General features: G+C 39.2%; 1 protein-coding gene across 3 annotated transcripts in view; it reads right to left on the minus strand.

Annotated features, from left to right (window-relative positions):
- Window positions 1-25,847, minus strand: part of LOC131940515 (cAMP-dependent protein kinase regulatory subunit) — a 197,467-nt gene that overhangs the window by 82,394 nt on the left and 89,226 nt on the right. Inside the window, exon 1 of one of the 3 annotated variants that reach the window (XM_059299181.1) lies at window positions 14,891-15,068. The exons of the other annotated variants lie outside the window; for them this stretch is intronic. Coding sequence (XP_059155164.1) covers window positions 14,891-14,893 — 3 coding nt within the window. The 5' untranslated portion in view covers window positions 14,894-15,068. Of the gene's footprint in view, window positions 1-14,890; window positions 15,069-25,847 lie in introns of those variants that run through there. 3 annotated transcript variants of the gene reach the window in all.

The raw sequence follows: 25,847 nt of genomic DNA on the forward strand, positions 1-25,847 counted from the left end.
TTTACATCGATCTGCCAGGATTTTTATTTTTCTACGCATCAACTTGTTTTAGTGTGTTTTAGTCTCGTAAATAAAGGAATTGCTTTAAATTCCGAGATAAGAATAGGTTTGCTGATTCTAAACAATATTCATTAAATAGTTTAGTATATAAGGCGCTTGCATCGAAACCTCTTTGTGCATATTAAACAACCGCAATGAAATGTTAAACAAATTCATATCCTAACTCGCGTCTATATTAAATCTAACCCAAAAGTCTATGTGGTATGGCTATCCTTTCTTAAACGGTGAAACGGCCATGGTTAGCTATCATGGGTAGTTGTTGACTAGCATATGAATGTTATAGTAAACCCAGTCTAGGGATAAAAGCTGCGAGCCTCACAAGACTTTTTAAAAAGTCTTGATAACTACATTTCAAATAATCCTCTGTGTCAATAAAGCAAGTCTTGTCGTCGCCCCCCCCCCTTCCCTCACAGTCACTGTTTATATATATATATATATATATATATATATATATATATATATATATATATATATAACGTAAAATAACCAATTAACAAACAGTATTGCATTTATTTTTATTTTTTAAAAAAATAAGCCGTATAAATAACGAGCCGAAATGAAGCAGAGAAAAATAAATTAAAACAATACGTTGATTGAACGTTCTTCCGATTGGATTTCGTTTTCTATTAGATTTTCTTTTCCTTCCCGTCCTAATCTAGAAGCGATGCCAGCAACTCTCTAGCTAATGTACCCATCTATATCTGTATGCATCCTTCTTATAGCACGGTCTAGGGAACTGATTGCTTGGCTGGGTAGGGGTGTATTGGGAGGGAGAGGGTGGGAGGGATAGAGAGAGAGGGTGGAGAGAAGGGAGGGTGGAGCGAGGACGATGGAGAGATAAGAGGAAAGGGGCGAGCGATGGAGAGAAGGGAAGGAGGGATGAAGAGAAGGGAGGGAGAATGGAGAGAAAGACGAGAGGGATGGAGAGAATGGAGGGATGGAGGGATGGAGAGAAGGGAGGGATGGAGAGAAGGGAGGTATGGAGAGAAGGTAGGGAGAATGGAGAGAAAGACGAGAGGGATGGAGAGAATGGAGGGAGGGAGAGAAGGGGGAGGAGAGAAGTGAGGGAAGGATATATGGATGGAGAGAAGGGAGGGATGGAGAGAAGGGAGGGAGGGAGAGAGGGAGAGAAGGGGGGGATGGAGAGAGAGAAGTAAGGGATGGAGAGAGAGACGAGAGGGATAGAGAGAGAGAGATGAGAGGGATGGAAAGTAGATAGTGATGGAGAGAGAGCCATGGGGAGAAAGATATTAAGACAGGACGATGGATGAATAGATAGAACTAAGAAGAGATGGAGAAAGAAGGAAAGACATTAGAAGGGGGGAGCTATAAGAGACAGATGGATCAGATAGACCAGCGAGCAACGGGCAGATAACCATATTCCACATGACAAGCCAGCTAACCGGGCTTATAACTTAATGAAAAGAGTCGCGGCCCTTTGGATGGAACCAAAGAGCTGATACGTCAGGTGACGGGGGCTAATGCTGGTTAGTCCCGCGGTTTAGTCGTCCGTCGGTCTCCGAGTAGCGGATCCCGGTCAAAGTAGTCTTTTATTCTATCTGGACCTCGGTACCCTGGTCAGGTCAGGTCATCCGACTGTTCACCCGTGTTTCAGTAGCCGAGGAGCTAATTGGAGTTCTGGAGTCTGACTAGCGCTGGGCTAGAGTGGATTAGATTTGATGGTTGGATCTCATGAAGACGGGACGGATAAATGAGAATAATGTCAACGCATGGCAATTTGCAGCTCTCTCTCTCTCTCTCTCTCTCTCTCTCTCTCTCTCTCTCTATATATATATATATATATATATATATATATATATATATATATATATATATATATATATATATATATATACATATATATATATATACATATATATATATATATATATATATATATATATATATATATATATATATATATATATATATATATATATATATATATATATGCCAAGAACCAGACTGTTCTAGCTCAATTATTCGATATTAAGAGATTTATACACTGCTATATCGTGTACAAACAACACGTGATCATATCAAAAAAGTTCGCTGCCAAATCTTTCACCAGAATCACACCACAGTTACATTTTCATAGTGTATAATATAGTAATGTAAAGAGAAACTATTTTTTTATAGCTGTGTGCATTTTCAAAACTTGGTGGACTTGCACACACATAAATGAGAGACGGTACCAACTTCAACGTATACGCAACATTCCCCCAAGCTATAACTAATAACTCTTTTAAACTTAAATACAGTAGGTATTACATTTAGCTACCGTAGAACTAAAAAAAAAGTATAATGCCTTGTACTACATCAAAATATAGGTTCTGTTCCCATTATGAAGAAGTCGATTCGATTTTTTTCAAAAGTTGAGTCGGTGAAGAAGGGAAATAAGGACACAAGTCGTCAAGGGAGGTAAGTTTTCGGTGCGAACTCTTTAGGGAGAATACTTGGGAAATGACGGGTGTTTAAAATAATTTTATGAATACATCAAAATTTTGTAAAAACAAAATCAACATTAGAATAGAAAGAAAGGAAGCGTGAACAGGTGTGTATAGGCTATGTTGCTTTGTTGATTTTTGTTGTCATTATTCTTTTTGTTATTGCTGTTCTTGTACTTGTTATTATTATTGTTTTTGTTATTATTGTAGCTGTTATTATTGTTGTTGATGCTATTAATGCAACGTGGGGGATATTATTTTTTTTAATTTCTGTTATGTAAACACGACTGAAGACGTCTGTGAGCTAAGATGGATTGGGGGGGGGGGGGGTCCGAAAAGTAGCTTTTAAATTAGTTGTTTGTTGTTGTTGTTTTGTTTTTTTTTAAGTTTAGGCTAAATGTAATTGCTTCATTTTAAGGGCAACTTGTTAATAAACGAGCCGGTTAATTTCCTGCTAATTAGCCCGCTAATAATCTTTAACCACTCGTATCCCCTAGTCCAAATATTGATCACCGACATAGAAGAAAAAAAGTAAACACGTCACTACCCAAACACTTCTTCATAATGCCTTCACAGATGAACTGAGCAATTCATTGTTGATCAACCCGTCTGAGAAGTACCACGTACACATCAACACTCATGTTGTTTTATACGGGGAGGGGGGGGGGGGCTCAAATGGTGATACTTTATTAACACGTATTTACAATTTCGCCGCGTTTCGCCAAACTCTTCATTATCTTTCACCGTTTGTGCCCAAGACACATGGGGCAGATGAAGCAGAGTTCATCTGTTTCAGAGACCTCGGCATATGAAGAGATAGTGTGGTCAGCACTATGTCCAGCCGCCTTTGTTTCCCTAACGTTATGTAAGTACCCATCAGAGCTGATTGGACTCAGGGACGCCCTATTAAACTGAACTCGAGACTTTCGGATTAGTATTCTAGCTCTCTACCTCTAGACCACGCCGTCTTTGTAGGTGTAAACAAGAGCGGGACGGGCAAACTCGTATCTCCTGTTACCTGACAACCATTCCGCCGCGCTTTGCCAAGTTGTTAAGGAAGAAAAATCTGGCACAGAGACGTAGACAGACGTATCACACAGACGCTAATAAAGGTTGATTGAATTAATAACGTCGCTCCCGGGGTGATTACATGCCTATTCTCGTTAACATTATACGGCAGATAAAAGATGTGATTGATGTCTTAGAAAATTATCTCTACATCAACATGGCTTAGATAAAAAGTTGTGATTGATGCCACGGTAAACTATTCTAAGTCTAGCTTGTGTTCGGCTTAACACAATCTTTAAAAAAATATTTTTAATTTTAATTAACGGTGCATTTTTTTTTAAACGACTTTGCACTAATATTGTAGGCCTATATCCATTACAATGAATATATGACGTCATATTTCAAAATATTTTCTTTTGTTTTCCTGTGTCTATAACACATGAACGCTGGGTTGACATTTCTTTTAATTAGTTTACTTTACCTCATACATTGCGGAACAATTCAAGGAGTATAGATATTTTAAATATAATTACTGTACGTTTCTGAAAAACAAGATAGAGAGATATGATTGTATAATTTAGACCAGTGCTTCCACAGCAGAAAAAAAATAATAATTTCGAGACGTACAAGGGACCAGATTTAATAAGGGAAAAAATTTAATAAGATTCTCTGTGTTAACTTTAGATCAGTGGTTCTTAATCTTTTTAGAGGTATCGAACCCCGCCAGTTTTATAGAAGCATTCACCGAACCCATCTTGATAGGTATATCGCCTGCACTGACAAAATCCAATCGTGAATCGTTTGAGTCGGGTGTGTGTCTTAAGAACCACTGCTTTAGATTTATAAAATATCGCGAGATGTACAAGCAACAAGTATTTCTAATAGATCCTCGGTGTTTAGTTTTATAAAATATCGCGAGATATACAATAGTCAAGTAACTAATAGGTTTTCTGTGTTTATTTTAGATTTATAAAATATCGCGAGATATACAAGAATCCAGTAGTTCTAATAGGGGCTCTGTGTTTATTTAAGATGTTATGCATTCAAAGAATGTTCGAAGAGAAATTGGATTTAAACGAAAATAAACTACCCCAAAACCCTGTTGTTAGGTCTTATTCCGCTCCCCGGTCATGTTTTAACTAAAGCCTCACTGTGGTAGTCGTGGGCTATTGTGTACGGGTGGTGGTAAGGAGGGTGGGGGTTGGTGGTGGTAAGGAGGGTGGGGTGGGGGTGATGGTGGAAGGAGTGGGGTGGGTTAATAGGAGGAAAAAGTGATTGACCTCAATAGAAAGGTTGGCCAAAAAAAATTGGAAAAGACGAGACTGGAAGCTAAATTTAATTCTGGTTTGGGTTTTTTTTTTGGTCTTTTTTTTAGTTTCCTTGGTGGTTGACTACAAGATGGGGGGGTTGCGCTTCATGTGAAGAGATGAGGTGACACCACAATTGACAACCTTAGCATGATGGTTTCTTCTACGAGACGAAAGGACAGAGGACACACGTTGTGGTATCGAAAAGTAGCATTTAAGGAGCTTAGTTGTAACATTATATGAGCTTAACTGGTATAACATGGTTGTTAAATTATAACAGTTAAACTGTAACATTATTTAGCTGTAAGGACTATTAAGTAATAGCCCAGTGATGCGCTCTCCGTTTAAAATGTGATCATTGTATATCATTTCTTTTTAATGTCATCCTGTTTCTAGCGTTATAGAATCGTGTACTGAATGCATCAACTGTATGTTGGAAGAAAGAAAAAAACCTACAGTCAATGTCCCAATGATGCAAGGGTTTAATGAATGGTCGCGCAGTTGCGTGCTTTCACAGAACTTAACGTCATTTGTATTCTTTCAATGGCGGAGTGGGGGGAGCAGGGGATGATTAGATGCTGGCGTGCTGGGCGGAGATTAAGCCGCCCCCCCCCCTCCCCCAATGACGTGGACTGACAAGAATTAGATACAACACGATGAAAATGTTGCATGAAACAGAAGTTAGGTCAGTGGTCCTGGTGGGGTTGGGAAGAGGTGGGGTCGGGGTGATGTGGGGGTCGTCACGTGGGGGTCGAGATATGGGGCTCGGGGTGATATGAGGGTCAGGGTGTTTTGACGTGGGGGTCGGGATGATGTAAGGGTCGATGATGAGGAGGTCGGGGGTGACATTGCGTCGGGGTGACATGGCCTCGGGGTGACATTAGGGTCGGGGTGATATGGCCTCGGGGTGACATTAGGGTCGGGGTGATATGGCCTCGGGGGTGACATTAGGGTCGGGGTGATATGGCGTCGGGGGTGATATGGCGTCAGGGTGACATTAGGGTCGGGGTGACATTAGGGTCGGGGTGATATGGCCTCGGGGTGACATTAGGGTCGGGGTGATATGGCCTCGGGGTGACATTAGGGTCGGGGTGATATGGCCTCGGGGTGACATTAGGGTCGGGGTGATATGGCCTCGGGGTGACATTAGGGTCGGGGTGATATGGCCTCGGGGTGATATGGCCTCGGGGTGACATTAGGGTCGGGGTGACATTAGGGTCGGGGTGATATGGCCTCGGGGTGACATTAGGGTCGGGGGTGACATTAGGGTCGGGGTGATATGGCGTCAGGGTGACATTAGGGTCGGGTGACATGGCCTCGGGGTGACATTAGGGTCGGGGTGACATTAGGGTCGGGGTCATATGGCTTCGGGGTGACATTAGGGTCGGGGTGATATGGCGTCGGGGTGATATGGCGTCAGGGTGACATTAGGGTCGGGTGACATGGCCTCGGGGTGACATTAGGGTCGGGGTGACATTAGGGTCGGGGTGATATGGCCTCGGGGTGACATTAGGGTCGGGGTGATATGGCCTCGGGGTGACATTAGGGTCGGGGTGATATGGCCTCGGGGTGACATTAGGGTCGGGGTGATATGGCCTCGGGGTGACATTAGGGTCGGGGTGACATTAGGGTCGGGGTGATATGGCCTCGGGGTGACATTAGGGTCGGGGTGATATGGCCTCGGGGTGACATTAGGGTCGGGGTGATATGGCCTCGGGGTGACATTAGGGTCGGGGTGATATGGCCTCGGGGTGACATTAGGGTCGGGGTGATATGGCCTCGGGGTGATATGGCCTCGGGGTGACATTAGGGTCGGGGTGACATTAGGGTCGGGGTCATATGGCTTCGGGGTGACATTAGGGTCGGGTGACATGGCCTCGGGGTGACATTAGGGTCGGGGTGACATTAGGGTCGGGGTCATATGGCTTCGGGGTGACATTAGGGTCGGGGTGACATGGCGTTTGGATGACATTAGGGTCGGGGTGACATGGCCTCGGGGTGACATGGCCTCGGGGTGTTTGGCGTCGGGATGACATGGCCTCGTTGCGATGACATTAGGGTCGGGATGACATTGTATCGAGATGACCTGAGGTCGCGATAATCCAACGCTAACCAACACTCCCATCTTCCTAACACATTTTTATAACCCCTCACCAGGAATATTTATCAAAACCACGCGGCATGTCCGCCCATTAGGCCACAAAACCTGAACACAAACGTGAACAACATCTCCATTTATCTAGTCACGGACACCAAATACCATGTAGATCTAGATCTCTACAGATAAAAATCACTATCATTTTATTTTTTAACCTACACCACCCGAGCTGAAATCTGGGATAAATCGTTATCCAAACATCTTTTTTATTGTTGACAAAATACCGCGCTGATAAGCCCTGCCGATAACACACAATAAATAAAAAAATAATACAATAGCATGGATGTCTGTATGTGTCATGGTGACACTGGGCTCGTGTTTACCATGGGTAAACTTACAGACATCCAAGACAGATTGGAGAAAATGTCTTAAAAGCACTTTAGATTGGGGCCTTATATTTTCTTCTTCTTCGTTCTTAATTTGTAATCTTGGAAGGGATTTTAACCTGCTTTTCTTTTTGGTTTTGCTTCCATAGCCCTTTGACATACCAAGAACAAACTACAACGGCAGTATCTGTTTCATGTTGGAGTTGTCTATCCTAGACAGTTGCTACTCGAGACTCTTCGGTTTAACAACCTGAGATACAGACACTGTTGGAATTCGAACCCAGCACAGGAATGTGTCGGAGGGGTGTAATATGACCGTAATCCATAAAACCACACCCTTTTATACTGTATGGGGAAGGCTTAATTTGCGAGTGGTCTTTGTCCTAAACTTACTTGGGAGAAACTGAAACTCATTAACCTTACTCAATTAAAGTTATTAGAATAACAACAGGGAATAAAAAAACTACAGGGGTCCCTGCACTTATATATTTTAGCGACTAGTAATATTCTGTTTTAGTTATTTTTAAAAAAAAACATATTCTGGAGCCTAAAACACTTAAGGGCCCTAAGCTTATGCATAACCCACCTTTTCCTAAATCCTCCCACCATCTATATTCAAAGCATGCTTCTATATTTTTTTACACACGTCTAAAAACTGCACTCAAAACGGGGGCATCCAACAATATCAACAGCTCTTGTTTTTTCTTTTTTGTTTTTTTTTTCCGACATCAAATCAAATAAGGCGATTTTTTTTTAAAGTTTCAAACAAAAGTCGTCATCCACAATATTCAAAACCCCAAGGGGGATTTCCAATAGAGGAAGAAAAAAAATCAAATTATGTCAATGAGACATCGATCGCACGGCTATTCTCTCCGAATACACCAGTATCGCTGAAGTACTATTCATATCGCTGGAGACGATATTAGTACCGTGTAAGGCCTTCGCGTGGAGTAGTAGATCGACGATGGAACGATACCAGTATTGACATGAGTACGTAGTTTATCGATACCTTAGTACTTTTTTTAAAAAAAAACAAGGGCCATAATTCCCTACTCTTGAAATATTTGGTAGACGAGTGGCAATTTAACGCTGTGCCGTCCAGTTAATGCTATTTGTTATTGCCCTTGTTTCACTTTGTTACCAAATCGAGTTCTTTCTCTTATAATTAAAATGTATTGATCTAGATCTATATACATGCTAAACCCGCATGTACTTATAACATTCTTGGTGTAAACTCCAACACTGACATTATTATAAAAACGTTTAGTAGTTAGATATTAGATTTTATATTAACACATGTTTTACAAGTAAGGAAAGCTATGTTTGATTTGGAGGCAACTGTTCCTACTAATATCACGTCTTGTTAAAATAGAAAATAATTCTTACATAATAGTGATATCGCGACTGGACTGAATAAGGTGGAGATGAAGGCGTTATTTTTATTGCTTTGATACTCACGAGATTCCATCACCTTTACATACACACACAATTTTCCCCACACACACACACACACCCCCCGAACCTCCACCTTACACACCCCCAACCCCCACCTCAAAAAACACTCCCCCCAACCCCTACTACACCCTCATAAACCTTACATAAACCTTCAAGCCCTACATAAACCTTCCCCCCCCCCCCCTCCCACCACCCCCCACCCCCGGGCCACAGTCAGCCCTCCCATCTAGAGGACGGGAATTAGTTGGTTCGATGAGTGACTCACTATTGATCTGTTTTCTCTGATTAGCCAAAAAAATCGAAGGGCATCACTGCGTATCGTTCCTTCTACTCGCATTAAATGTGGTCCTTTTTGTTTACGTAAGGTTTAAAGCTTGTTGCTTGCTTATTGTTTGAGTGTAGCGTTGGCATTTTCAAAATTGTTTTAGTGCTTTGTGCACTGGCAGATGTTTTAAAAAAGTTGTGCACTAATTAATTATCGACAAACGTATGTTTTGTGTGTATGTGGTGATTACCTCACCAGTTCAAATGTTATTGGACAACTGTTTAGCACCTGAGTCAAGCAAACACTTTAACTGTTTCTTTACCTGTATTACCTTGGGGGGGGGGGGGAGAACTTCTTGGGTATGCTAGAGTGTGCAGTGTTTTTCTTTGGTTGGTGGCATTGTTGATTGGTGGTAATGTGGGTTGGTAGAATTGTTGGGTTGTGGTATGTGGATTAATGTTATTGTTGGTTGGTGGTGTTGGTTGGTTGTATTGGTTGGTGGTGTTGAATGCTATTAAGAATGGGTTGTTTCTATTTGTTGTTTTTTTGTATTGTTCTTCGTTGATATCGTTTGACCACGGTGACATTTATTTGAAAGGTACTTGATGTATGAATGTATTGTTGTATTGTAGGCCTATTAGTAACATTGTTGGACTGTTGCTGACATTGTTGGTTTGCATTCAGACTGGTATGGACGGTTTTCCCGAGGGAAGAAGGCAAATGGACCAGCCAAAGAGATCATGGAGAAGAACGATAGAAGAAGAGGGAAAGGCTGTTGGGCTCACGTGGGTAATGATAAGGAGACCTGCCCAAAAACCAAGTCCGGTGGAGAGGTGTGACTGCAGCCCTTTACTCCACTAAGGTATAAGTCAATTCATATTGGTAAAACCACCACATACGACGCTAGCTTACACGAGACGAAATTTTAAAAATCATTGACTTGTGTAGACAAAAAAACTTGTATTTAATTTCCTGACAAATCTGCCCAGAGGTAAAAGGTTGACCAGTGCACAACGCAATATTTAAGTGCGCTTGATGCGATCTGATTGTGCGTGCTGATCACTTGAGATGAAGATTTATAAGACGTTAGCCCTCGCTACATGATGCATATCGTCTTTTGTTGGTGCAAGGGGAGGTTACTGTGACAAACTGAGTAGAAAGGGGAAGGGGGCGGGGAGAGAATTGTTGACATTCGTGTCTTGCAAGCCAAGTTGTGGTAGCAAGTTATAGGGGATAGGAGGGGTTAGCTGTGTCTTGCAAGGGAAGCTGCTACTGTAGGTTGGGGGAGGGGAGAGAAACAAAACGCAAGGAAAGTTATATGAAGTAATCGAAGATATAAATAGGTCATTGGCGTCTTTAAAAGAAAGAGAGAAGGAGGGTACAACTGGAATAGTTAATTAACCATAGTTGACTAGATATTTGACTAGTCAGTGAATACAATATGACGCTAGAGGAGCCTTGGGATTAACAAGCTTCAAACACACATAAACAAATACACACACAAGCTTGATATCACAACAAACACAAACACAATTGGTACCACAACAAACACACACAAACAAACATGATATCACAACAAACAAGCTTGGTACTACAACACACACACACACACACACAAACATGATACCACAACAAACAAGCTTGGTACCAAATCAAATAAACACAAACAAACATGATATCACAACAAACAAGCTTGGTACTACAACACACACACACACACACACACACACAAACAAACATGATATCACACAAACAAGCTTGGTACCAAATCAAACACACATAAAAATGCCAGCGTAAGTTCCCATATGACAGTGATCGATGTCTGTCTGATGCACCGTTAACCAACCACTCTAAAACATGCAATCCTTCAAAGGACACACACACACACACACACACACACACAAATTTATCTCTCGCACGCCACAATGAAGTTGTCGCCCTTACCCCCCCCCCCAACCCCCCCCCCCCCCCCCACCTCACCCCCACCCTTGTAAATATTTCATACTTAAATGGCCTATGCTCGACTTGTACAACCCTGCAAGTGTAAACCAACATTGGATAAATCATCTCTGATGGAACCTTTCAAGCAGCCGCACTTTAAGTCGTCGGTTGGTTTCGATATTTGAAGTTCTAGACACAAACATAAGAAATGTAAGGAGAGATGGAAGAGGGAAACACATTGGTCTAGGACCTAGGTTGACAATATTTTAAAACAACCCTTATTGTGATGAAGAATTTATAGAAAACAACAAAGGACCTAAAGGGCATTAAAAAGTCGTTTTAAAAAAAAAACGATCTAACGCTAAAATATGTGAGGATTCTCACAAACATAAAACCATGAAAAAAGTTATTTCAGATCTGAAGAGCAACGTCACAGGTGAAGTAAAGTTCATGTGTTGTTTTTTTTTTTACCTTATATGAATGAATTTAATTATTCTGCCCAGCAAGCTTTTACCTGAGAGACGACAAGTGTTTCTTTCAGGGTTTTTTCTCCGGGGCAGATTTCATGTAACTCTTCGGGAGGGGGGGGGGGCACATATCTCCCAGGAAAACATGTCTAAAAGAAACACTGAAGTAGACCTTTTGTATTCATTATCCCGTGATCTATCCCTCGACCACTACCTACTGCAGTACTATAATTAGCGTACATAACATCACCTTTAATCCAGACCCCGTTACGTCTAATCAAGAACAATGTTTATTCATTTTTAAAAACCTCTAGCGCGTTTGATCCCTAGCGCCCCCCAACGCTAATGTATCCTCTTCATCACCGCGCATTCAATAAAACAAAACAAAAATTATAACCGGCCTAACAGTTTATTGAAGAAAATAAACCGGGAGTGATCTCCCCTAAACTTTCTCGAATATTCTTATATAAAATAACAGGGGATGGGAACTCGGGCTATAGACATGATTTTTAATCCATTTTAAATACTTAAACTTTTAAAAATAGAATAAAATCTCGTAGACAAATTAATTGCACACCAAGTGAACGCCAAATAAAAAAGCGCATAATGGTGCGCAATATTATTATTACTTTTAAAATTTACATTAGTTTTTTGAGAAATCGGAAGTAGCGTAAAGTACTACTTCCAGTCAACGGAAATGACTCAAAATTTGATAGAAGGTAGAGAATTAGATCTTTTACTTACATATGAAATTTCATTTATCTATCTGAAATAGTACTCAAGTTATAGGCTTTTGAAAAATTCAAAGTAGGAAAAGTACCACTTCCGGTTATCGGAAATCGCTCAAAAGTTGATACGGATCTACGATTTTGATAAAATACTTATATATGAAATTTCATCAACCTAGCTGTAACGGTTCTCAAGTTATCGTGTTTACACACGGACAGACAGACACACAGACACACAGACACACAGACAGACACACAGACATACGGACAAGATTGCAAAATTATGTTTTTCCGTATCAGTGAGGTGTGAAACGTCGAGATTTGTAAAAATCTCGATTTTTTTTTTTTGCACGATTACAAGACTTTCTCTATACTTCGTATATACGAGAAAGTAAAAAAAATCAGCAAGCTTCCAATCTGTGACGCTATGAAGATGTTTATTACTCTATTGATTGCCCTGGGCCTCTTGCCTAAGTGGGCCTATATTGAAATGTAAAAATGATTGCCCAATAGACCAGCCTTCAACATGATTTTCCCCCATCACATAATCAAACAAGCTATTCAACAGAAAAGGTACCGGGAATGCCAAAGAAAACGACAGGAGGGGGGTGGGGGTGAGAAGAGGGGAGATTGAATTGAAGCCCTAACAATCAATACATAACCCGTTATAGAAATTTTATTTTTAAAATTTTCAATGACTTAAAAAAAAATGGAATTTTTTTTTTTTTTTTGGTGTTATTTCCGAAGAAGGAACGAAACGAAATTCTCTCCCCTGAAGTTTAAAGGTCAATCTATTTCCCCGGGACGGAGCGTTAAGTACATTCTGTAATGATCTCACGGACAGGGGCACGTAAACATGGTGACGTCGTTCAAGTCTAAACAGCCATTTTCACCCGACGCCATCACTCCTCAGGCACCACCCAAACACCTCCCTCCCAACCTGCTCCCCCACCCCATTTAACTCCCATAAACATGGTGACGTCATTCGCGCCTAAACAGCCATCCCGACCCCCAACAACACCCTTTCTTTCCTCCTCTACGAGCAATACTCCCCACCCCCCACCCCCCCACACACACACACATACACAAACCATCAACCGACCACCTCCATCCCAGAAGACAGAACCACCTCAGAATGAAGAAAAAATTGTGTTCATACGGTTTTAAAAGTGATTGAACGATTCAAATCGGCAATCATCGGTAGTTATCCAGATAAAGACTGCTAACATGCACCCACACACACTCTCACACGATCTTACACGACACCCCCCCCCCTCACACACACACCCACACACATCCCACCTTCCCAGATATCCCACAAATCTTCTCCTATTCAACACTTTCCCCCAGCAAATACCTCTAATTAATTTTGGATGCTACAAAACAAATAAAATATGTTCAACAAAAATACAATTAATTAAGAATTTTTTTTAATTAATATTATTTTTATTTTAATATTAATAATTTTTGTATTTACAATCAAGTCCTGACAAAAGTACACTTGAATCAGGTTCAACGCGCGCTGTTGATACGTTTGTTTTCTCCTATTGAAGCTTTTGATATGCTTGTATCAAGTCTAATTTCAGCTTTTGATACGTTTGTTTTCTCATATTGAAGCTTTTGATATGCTTGTATCAAGTCTAATTTCAGCTTTTGATATGCTTGTATCAAGTCTAATTTCAGCTTTTGATATGCTTGTATTAAGTCCAATATCAACTTTTGATATAGGCCTACTAGTATAAAGTCCAATTATTAAATGGCATAAAATTGCAAATTGAGTAAAATTTCTAGACTTACACAAATAATGCGAAAACAGATTTTTTTTTCCCATCTTAAATTTAAAAAGTGCTTTAAATCTGGTTTTAGATCGCTATGTTGACGTTTAATTTCTTCAATAAAAAAACTCCAACGAGAACAATCATAGTTTGGGCCGAACAAGAGAAAACCTTAAGATGGCATTAGCCTCGCGTGGCTGACCAACCATGTTACCCCGACCCACGGGCTGTTCGCGTTATTTCCGGCGTCAGGCTACAAGTATTGGGTTAGGATTAGTGCGACAATGTTGTCTGACATTCAGGTAACCACTAAACCTAAACGGCTTCTCGTGTGTTTGTTTTTGTTTAATTAATCAAATGACAAGAGTTAATCAATTTTTTTTTCTCCCGGGTGACGGATGGTGGAATAAAGAACACGGTTATTCATAGTGTCTTTATATTATTTTACTGGATTGTATTATTCTAATAAAACATAAAACTGTTGCTAAGCTAATGCAGAGTGTTATGTTTTTTTGTTTGTTTTTTTTTTTTTGGGGGGGGGGATTAAAACACAATGAAATCAGCATCGTAAGGCGTTCAAATTTAAACATATGGGCATAATTATCAACTACAGTATTGTGTTCACAAACCTAGAGTGGAGGGGCGGGACCATAAGTGAGAGATAATTAGCGTTCACAATTGATCAATGGCCGATTGAAAATACTGACCACAGCGGTTGGTCAATTACGTCTTCAGATCAAAGCGGCCACAATTACGAACTAATAACTCGTGCCCTTAAAAATAAATCAAACTTATTATCAACGATAAAAAAAAAATTTTTAAAAGATTACAGCAAAACTGACGACACATACATGAGTTAGCATTAAAAGTATAGCAAGATGGTTCATTAAAAAAGGCGTTTAATCTACAATTAAAGGTATCAAGCATAGATTATTTCATTATTCAAGACTTACCATATCAGCAGCTAATCCATTAAGAAAATCTAATTCGGTTTTAACACAGGTCAAAGGTCACCAACATTCTTCACCCGCTAATCTTTTAAATGATGTCATACCACTATTAGTCCTAGTTACACGGCTAGAATGACACAAAGTTTACAGGAACATTCCCGGTGTGTTAACAAACACTGTAAGCAGTAAAATACACACGGGCCAATCAACAAGTGCACTTATCACAGCTGGGGTGGAGCCGGCGTCACAGTAGCTAGCGTAACTAGGAAGTCAAGTCTTACTTGGTATAGTAGGGACGTCAAGACTTAGTTATCATAGTGGGACGTCAAGTCTTAGTTACCATAGTGGGACGTCAAGTCTTACTTATCACGTTATGGACGTACAGACTAACTCATCACAGAACGGACGTCAAGTATTACTTGTCATAGTAGGGACGTAAGACTTACTTGTTATAGTAGGGACGTCAAATCCTACTTATAGTAGGGGCGTCAAGTCCTAGTTATAGTAGGGACGTCAAGTCTTACTTGTCATAGTATGGACGTCAAGTCTTTGTTGTCATAGTAGGGACGTCAAGTTTTACTTATCATTGTAGGGACGTACAGACTTACTTATCACGGTAGAGACGTACAGACATACTTCTCACAGTATAGACGTCAAATCTTACTTATCACAGTATGGACGTCGAGTCTTACTCATATAGACGTACAGTCTCACTTTTATAGACGTATTAAATCTTACTTATAATAGTATGAACGTGTAGCCTTCTTATCACAGAATGGAGTTGTCTTAATTATCTTATTATCATAGCATGGAGGTAAAGTCTTACTTAACACGGTATGGGCGTACAGTTTTACTTTCACAGTACAGACTTATTAAGTCTTCCTATCACATTATGTAAGTAAAGTCTTACTTATCAACATATGGAAATAAAGCCTTACTTATCATAGTTAGGATTAATGTACTACTAATTACAGATGGACGTTAAATCTTACTGACGAGAATTAGGACATATAGTCTTGCTTTTCACTACAAAGACGTAGAACCCCCGCCTATTACTTCCTGGATAAGGTATAGCGCTTTACCTACCAAAGATTGAGTGAAGGTTAATACACTATTTAAAGAAATAGTTCTGTCTACTAACGGTCTTATTAAGACGGATGTTGATTACGCTACCACAATAAAACTCAGATTACAATACAACACACGTTGCTGATTATGTTAGCTCAATGGATTACAATATGACACAAGCAACATAATCACGTACATTACATATTTACACATGTTGCCGCGCTGCGTGTATTGAATGTATGCTGTGTTATGGACCACATGCTTCACTGATGATAGAATAATCCTGTATTCACACGCATACATACATATATACATACAGACAAAACCTCGACCTAAATTTCGAACGTTCTGGGTCGTTTGAATAGGGTGGATGGGTTTTGTAAAAGAAAACTACGGTGCCTCGGTAGTGTATGTAATATCTGTCACTACTTGCTCCATGTGTAATATGTCTTAGCTAGCAAAATTGTAATGTATGTCATAATAAGCTAAAACTGCCTGTCTTAGCTAGCAATATTGTAATATCTGTCTTAGTTAAAGTAAGCTAAAACTGCCTGTCTTGACTAGCAATATTTTGATGTTTGTCAAAGTAAGCTAGAGCTGCCTGTCTTAGCTAGCAATAGTGTAATGTCTGTCATAGCAAGCTAATCTATGTCTTAGCCAGCAATATTTTGATGTCTGTCTGATCTAGCAATATATTTCGGCTCCTGTCATAGTTCTACTTGAAATGATCGTCTCAGATGGCCAAGTTTTATGCTTGTCGTAGACGGTTCTAGTCATGATGACTCTGTTATAACTGCTGACAATATTTTGATATCAAACATAGACAGATTTATATTGTAAACCCTGGCTAAGCTAGCAATAATCGGATGTATATTTGAGCTAGTTTTAGCTTATACTGTATAATAACATTCAAAGCACGTAATCTTACCCAGTTAACAAATCACTTTCAAAAGCTTATCGGCACATTTTAATTAGTCATTAAACTATTGTTCTTGATTAAATTATATTACAGTTTATATCAATTATTACCAGTTATTCCTATAACTATACTCTAAAAACCCACGAAAATCCCTTTAAAACCATTATCAGCAAGCTAGGTGAGAGCGATTAACACCTAAACCAATGTTCCTGTATAAATGGGCGGCGTACGTAAAGTACAACACATTTTTTTGTTGTCAGTCTGATAACCAACTGATTAGGATTTTTTTTGTAAAGATAAATAGATCTATTGGCTGATAAGTGGTCTGGTTGTGTCAAAAAAAAATTAGATATTTGGTGAATTTATCATCTAAACCTATGTAAATGTACTTATAAAAAAACAGTAAACATTATATATATATATATATATATATATATATATATATATATATATATATATATATATATATATATATATATATAACTCGGGGTGTTCTAATCTCCTTGACCTTGGCTTTACGAAAGCGCCCTTAAGGCTGTTGATTAAAACGGTTGAACTTGAGATGGGCTTGGGCATCTCCTAAGTGGATTAATACGCAGGGAACGCAAGAACAGTTTTTTTAGCTGCTTTATTTTTTTATGATGACGAATTGGGAATTTCTCATTTGGATGGGGGGGGGGGGAGAGGGTGGGGGATATTGAGAGTAAACAATGCATAGCGAGGTGTTGGGGTGAGAAGTGGAAACATTCACAGGGGGACGTTTGTAGTGGGATTTGTGTTGTTTGTGGTGGGATTATGGTGGGATATACGGTGTTTGTGGTTGAATTCGGTGCGATTTTTTTGAGGATTTGTGGAGTTTTGTGATGAAATTGTGTGGGGTTTTATGTATGAAGAATGTATGTTGTCTGACCGTAGTATAAAGTATACGTAATACGCCATAGTTACATAACGCTGCTACAAATAAAAAGATTATAAGGAACAAAGCTGGATCTAGTTGTAATAATGAACACTGCAGGAACTATTTCTAATAGTGAACATTACATGAACTAATTCCTAACGAGCGACCCGCGGCATATCATACGCCGCTATACACTATCAGTAGGTCGTTAAGGACGATACTACCCCCACCCTCCTTTCCCCCAACCCCTACCTTCATCTACCCCCCCCCCCCCCCCCCCGTGAAAGCAGCCTCTTCTTAGTTACCTCCCCTAAGTGTTTAAAATCGTTTCAAACAAAATTATCTGCCCCTAAACCCGGCTCTACGAATGTAAACATTTAGCGTGAACCACAGCTCACCAGACCATGTAGGGGTGGGGTGGTAGGGGGCGCGCTTACAGCTTGTTTTCTAGCGTCTCCCAGAAGAGAATTATATAGATAGATAGATAGATATGACAACTATGTTGATGAACTCGATTACAAGATAGTGCTGGTAAACAGCTGACAATTGGTACACAGTGAATTAACTAATGACCTTGACCAAAATAGCCCTAGTCCACTTTGTCAGTGTCAAACTATTTCTCCCCATTACAAAGCTCATGTTTCAATAACAAAAGGTCGGCCTAGTCGGGATATAGTGCTAAACATCAGAAGGACATTTTTTTTTATTTCACCTGTCTATTCCGGCACTTGTGTCTATAGCTAGCCTCAATGTAGATCCTATGTTTTACCTACCCATATAACATCTCGGCAAATCTGTTATTAAAACTAGCCTTGCTATAATTATACGCCTTTCTTTAAATTTGCTCGCTAATCATTATAGTCAAACACTAATCTAAAAAGTGTTTGCTAAATTCACGAAACAAAATATTTGATTGTTGAGAACACACAAACTAATAATGGGCGATAGTGTACGTGAGTTAACACAAGCTAAAGCTTTAGAGGTCTCATTAAACCGCATGAAATAAATGTGTTTGAGAATCTAAGTTTGACGTTTAAAATAGGTAAAAAATAATTCAGATCTTAACATGTATGTTTTGTTTTGAGCGTAGTTTATTTTGCTAACTTCAAGTTTTTAAACTACCCTGTTTTTTTCCTTCACTTGAACCTTGTACAAAGCATTTCTCAAAACACAATAACGTCGTAAATACATTGCCTCTAAACAAAATAGCGTGAGAATTACCAACATCACATCTAGAAAAAATATCGTGAGAACTGCCAACATCACTTCTAAACAAAATATAGTAAGAAATACCAACATCGCCACTAAAAAAACACCATAAAGTGATAACTACCAGCGTCACTTCTAAACAAAATAACGTGAGAACTACCAACATCACTTCTAAACAAAATAACGTGAGAACTGCCAACATTACTTCTAAACAAAATAACGTGAGAACTACCAACATCACCACTAACAAAAACACATTGAAGTGATATACCAACATCACCAGTAACAAAAACACAATGAAGAGATATCTATCAACATCACCACCAACAACAACACACTGCAGTGATAACCACTAACCGCTAACAAAAAAAAAACAACGAAGTGATATCTATCAACATCACCGCTAAACAAAAAACAAAAACAAAAAACCTGCCCAACTGATGGCGGGAGGAAAAGGTCGAATGCCCACCCTAATCACACCTAATGAGTCCCCCAGATGCGATTCTTCACGCTTAATTACCAAAAAATCTTGGCTTATCCTCATTATTTTAGATTAGTTCAATTCCTCAACAGAGGAAATCGGATTTATTTTTTTACAGATGTCTAACAATACAAATATCAAAGGTGGGGAAACTTACAACATGAGGTTCTAACAGGGATAAATGAAAGACTTCGTTTTTAAGCATTACCTTTCTATCCAAGTACTGAAATAATTATTAATGTATAAAGTTGTCTTGCACAAATTATACATGTTCGAATAAGTTCAACTACTCTAACTAGTGCATCTAAAATGCGTACTTTACATCAAATTATTTCATAAAACGGGTGCAAATCACCTTTTCTGGAATTATTCTCCTGAATATTTTTTAACCAACCAATTTCTTTCGGTAAAAATAAAATATAATTAACTTTAAAATCAGTAATCGATACCGCTATAGTTTAAAAAAAAAACATTCTTCCAAAGCACAACACGATACCCAGACTTCAAATAATCAGCCCCAATCCGATACTAGAGGTTTCACATGACTCAGACGGATGGTGTGGCTTCACCCGCCCCCCCTACGGCCAAGCACTCTAATGTCCCTACCCGCGGGGAAATATAACACCCATTAAAACAACGCTGTTGTAATTTGTTTTATTTTTTAAGTTATTCGAGTTAAAAAAGATTTCAAAAGAAGGGGTATGGATTTTAGATTCAATTTCAACCTTTAAATCACGTTGAAAACAAAAGCTATTTATATAAATAAATATGTATATGTAATATATATATATATATATATATATATATATATATATATATATATATATATATATATATATATATGAAAGTGTATGTACCAACAGATATGTATAGGAGTCCTATTTGAAGGTTTTACTTAAAGCCTAAAATACTACAGTGTACTTACATAGAACCGAACCAATGTACGGTATAAAGACACAAATAAATGCCACCAACAAGTTAATAACCACTAAACAGTTTAACACTACACCACTTTCCCCACGTGGACTCGATGCTCGACCCTCTCGCACGGAAAATGACCCCCATCCAAGAGGAACCAGATCACCACAACAAGAAACACCAGGAAACGTACGTGGATGTGAGCCCATCGAAACAACTCTCGCGGATCAAGGCAATCAATGGCGTCCTGCACGCCACTGACCCGACCAGATGTTACCCTCAGATAAAAAAAAATATTCTATAATGCCTGATCGATGACAGGTATTTGAGTAATGCATACCTTGTGTACAGAGTTGTAAAACGGCGTGGGGGGTGTTGGGTAACCGGCATTGATCCGGTGTCACCACATGTTACGTCACCATATGTTACGTCACAACATGCCGCGTCAAACTTCTTAGATCCCCCCCCCCCCCCCCCGACATGCACAAAAGACACGCACGTGACCATTATAAAAAGTTCACGTGAGTTCATTTCTCCTACTGACTCACACTCATGTTCATATTCCTTTAGATCCTAGCGTGTAGATTTATACATATATTTTACCAAATACAATTCACCAACATCATAACCTGTCAGTAAAGTTTGTAAACACAACCATACTCATGTTCATATTCCCCTTTAGTTATATTCTAGCGTGAAAATTTATACGGATATTTTACAAAATACAATTCACCAACATGGAATTCTGTCAGTAAAAAAGTTGTATAAACACCATCAAGCGAGTCGATTACGGTTATATTTAAATAATAAATAACTCATTAATCTCTGGTTTTATTATCATGTTTACGATTACCATCAATAAAAAATTAAACAGAAAGCGTGTGAACAAGGTCACGTCCCTGTAATTACAAAACACATTCCATTACATTTTCATTGCGTTCGATAATAATAAAAATCCTATTCTGATGTTATAAGTGTCGATGTGACTCCTAACGCCGTTTGATGCTATAAAAAATCGAACATTCATAAGAAATGACAAAATGTCATAATAAAGATGTCAAGTTTACACTGGCTACTTAGAAACTGATAAATCACAGTAGGCACAAATTCAACAACCATCGGATAAATCACATTAGAACCAAATCCACCAGAGTTTTTAATGCGACACGGAGTTCGGATATTAAAGGAGGGGAGGGGGAAAATCTCAACCAAATTACCATTTAGACACATTTCAAAATTCTTCAACACAATTTCTATCTAATCTTCAAAAACGGAACACTGTTGAGAAAACAACTAATATTCGGTGAAAAAACTCACACAACACAAGGACGATTTGCATTTATATTTGTACACCCCTATAAAGAAAACAAGTTCCACGCCAAAACACAAACAAACCGTTCATCATCTTCATGATCTGTAGGAACTTTCCAGCCAAACACCTACACATTAAACAGCTCATTAAAACCCATCTCTTAATATGTTCTACCTTAAGCAACCCCCACGCAAAAAAACTGTGTTCCCTAGGCACCGGCAAGGTGTGAAAAGGTTTGCGTTACGGTTGAGATTTTGGTTCCACGTGTTGCTTGAGGCAACCTGTGACGGATTTGGTGTTGGATGGTTGTTTTTTTTTTTCTGTCTCTAGTGGTCTGTTTACAGAGGAGGTTCTTAACCCTTTCATGTCTACCAGTACTAACTTTGTGTGGGTACAATATGGCTAAAATAGATCTATGTGTATGTCAAATAGGGCTATGTATGATAAATATGAAAATTAGGTATAGAAAATAGAGGTATGTGCGCATATAATTCTAAGTAAAATTATATGTAATTTTTAAAATTTTAAGTTCAATTTATTAAATAATATATGTTTTTAAAAAGAGGCATATACTTATTTAAAACTATAGTAAGTAAAAGTAAAGTTTCCCTTTCAAACCTGACGGTCTATGGGGCAGGTGAAGTAGAGTTTACTTGTTTCTGTGACCTCGGCATATGAAGAGATAGTGTGGTCAGCACTATGCCCAGCCGCCTTTACTCTCCCTAACGTGAGTTAGGTACCCATCAGAGTTGGGTGGACTCAGGGACGGTCTACTGGCTTGAACCCGGATTCGAACTCGAGACTTACGGGTTAGCAGTCCAGCTCTCTACCGCTAGACCACTCCGTCCCTATTTAAAACTATGGCACTGTTTTATTTTCGAAAACATGTCAAAATAAACGCTTCACGCGTAGGTAGAGAGGAGCCTTTTAGTTTACTACCCCTGTGAGCTTTAATTACAACTATACCAGTTTTATAAGCATATTAAAGGGGTATTTTATCAAACGTGTTTAACTACAGTTAAAAATACAATATTGCAAGACATGAAAACCTGCTTAGTTTACAATTATAAACATGGGAGTTAAAGTTTTTATAGGAAAGGTATCTAATTAAAATACCGTTTAAACTGGTATAGTAATACATTGCTGATGAAACAAATTTTCGGAAAAAAAAACCCAACATGTTAAGAACCGCTGGACGCTGGAACAAATCCGATCTGTCAAATGTATGAACGTTTTATTGGATCCACCCCATTATTTCGACGTGGCTGATACGCTGATAACTGCTTTAACACACATTTTTCGACCTTTTTTTTCCTTCTTCGTGAAATTTGTATTATTTTTCCTTTCCATGACAGTTGCTAAAACCATAAAAATTTATTTTGAAATCACTACATTTTTCAAACACAGTATTTGTTATCTACGAAGTATGATTAAATTTGAAAACAACGGAATGGCGTTTTCAAGTTCAATTAGAAGATCGTTAAGAGGAATGTGAGTGAATAACGCGTTTCTACGCTTAGAAATTAAAACCAACGTTTTTGTATTTATCTTTCTAATAATATACGTTAAATTATTTATTTATTTTTTGAAAATAGAATAAATATTGCTACTAATGGGTTAATCCTACCACAAAAGTACTAGTTATAAACATCGCGTACATCGCCATAAAGCACACAGTTTGTCATATTCAAGAAAATAATATGTGCTCCTCCCCTCCATACCTGGTGTGTTATCCCACCTTTAAACCCCACCCCACCACACCTGTACTTAAACAACTTAACCACCTGGGGTGTTTATGTAACCACTCGCGCACCTTTGTGCTCACAGACTACCAGGCACCCATTAAGTGAGTCCCAACAAACCAGCCTTGTTTCCACCACACCTGGGTGAGGTCTGTAGACCTGTACATGGAGAGCCACAAACGACGCCGACATAGACTCCACCGATGTTGAAGGAATACCATGTCGGTGTTGGTGGCACGATTCTAATGGAAAACTAGTGTTTATGTCTAAATTTTTTAAACTTGGCTGCTTTTTTTCCAGATAATTTTTTAATAATTATTTTATTATTTTATATTTGTGACCGGCGAGTGGACTTATGGGACTAGACTAGTCCGTTAAAAGTATCAAGTAATACAAAACACATTTCGACAAATGTGTATGTAGCGTTCTATAGAATACAACATCTGCTGGTTCTGAACCCATATCAATATTGTACATGTTTTTTATTATATTTTTTTCATAACACTGCTTTCCCAGACCGCCCCCCCCCCCCCCCACTTCCCATCCTAGTTTGTCCCCTAGTGCAAAATCCCACTACACCCCACTCTCTGCTTTTTTAAGGTTTTTTTTTTTTTCAATCTATCTATATATATAATTCTCTTCTGGGAGCCGTTAGAAAACAAGCTGCAAGCGCCTTACAGTCCCCTCTCTTCCTCTCTATCGATACCACCCCCTTCCCCCACCCCCACCCCCCCACCTCACATATTCTGGTAAGCTGTGGTCACGCTAAATGTTTTTGTTTACAATCACAGCGTCGGGTTTGGTGACGGCTATTAGGGGCAGATAATTTAGTTTGAAACGATTTTCATTTAAACTTAGGGGAGGTAACTAAGAGGAGGCTGCTTTCACGGGGGGGGGGGGGAATGGGGGTTTAGTGTTTTAAAGCAAATATTTTCAGTGGCAGCATTGGTACTGTCGAATTCACAAATTATGAATTACTGAAAAGTAGAAAAAACAACTAAATAGCGGCGTATGATACACCGCGGGTCGGCTCGTGAATGTATATTTATTTCATCGAGCCATTCATCCACGTTAATCCTCTTAACGCCTCTCAGTGTGTGAAAATAGAAACTGATGAAACCTAGCCTGGTACAAAAAGGGTTAGGGATACAGTTATCTTATGCTATGCTGAACTAACATTAACACCAACATACTTTCCTCTCTCCCCAACCCAACCCCCTTAGATTAACTAATTCTATTAAATCTCCGATATTCTATCACAGACGCCATAAATCTCAAAAGTACTTATTTCAGCAAATGGCCAACCCGTGTTTATATTTTTAAACAGAATTCCCACAACCGGAAAATAACATTATTAAAAAACGTAGGGCGAAAAACTAGGCTAATCTTATTAATCTAATGGAGTTAAATTACTTCCGACATTTCAAATCGTTATCAATGGATTGTTGCTTTATGGTTGGTGTTGTTAGCAAACAAAAATTCTGGGACGCGGAGCTTCGTTGTTGGGAGATTGATTGATGGAGAGATAAGCGGATGCTCATTAAAGTTACATTAATTAAAGCGTCAGGAAATATGTGAGTATGTATGGAAGACTGTCTAGCCGGAGTCGTGAAGTCATAGGATTTGTTGTATGTTGATTTGAAGTCGTAGAGTCATAACGACGTCTTGTCTGTTGGTTTGGAGTCGGGGAGTCATACGAACTTCTTGTCTGTTCTGTGGGAGTATCAGAGCCAAAGGGTCTTTGTATCTGTTTAGTTAGTAGGAGTCATGGAGTCTTGGGTGCTTCTTGTATGTTGAGTTGGAGTCGTGGATTCATGGGGGCTTCGGGTCCGTTTAAAATGAGTCATGGGGACTTCGCGTCTATCGAGTTGGAGTCATGGTGTCATGGGGGACCATGTCTGTTGACAAGAAGTGGATGCGAAAAAAATTCGAGATAAATCAGTAGAAATAGTGTGGCTAAAGTAAAAGGTATGGCGTCGGTCGTGTTGCCATAATGGTATATGCATTGTTATAGGCAAGGGGTGAGCATTATCATTCTCGTGCACATTGCCCTGTCAGGGATAAGGCTAAAGAAACAAAAAGTGCTCCACTCTCACACACAACCAGTGCAAATCCTAAGCGAAACGAGGAAGTCCCACGCTGATTACAGACCTCGCCATTTCGAAGCCGAACAGAACTACAAAAAAATATATAATAAAGAGAAGTATTTTATGGAGGAAATATCTTGAAATTATTTCTATTGACAGACTAGATGAATGGAATAGACGAGTGAAAGGATATCATTTGAGCGGGGTATAATGAGGCGTGCTGGCTCTGATAACGTTAGCGTTAAAATACACTCATTTGGTTTTATATATAAAACGGTATGCTGGGCTTGGGCTTTTATTTTCTTTATCAATAATCGTTTCAGTTT

This window comes from Physella acuta, unplaced genomic scaffold (assembly GCF_028476545.2).
Source record: "Physella acuta isolate Inbredline_101_S28 unplaced genomic scaffold, ASM2847654v3 ptg000320l, whole genome shotgun sequence".
Lineage (NCBI taxonomy): Eukaryota > Metazoa > Mollusca > Gastropoda > Physidae > Physella > Physella acuta.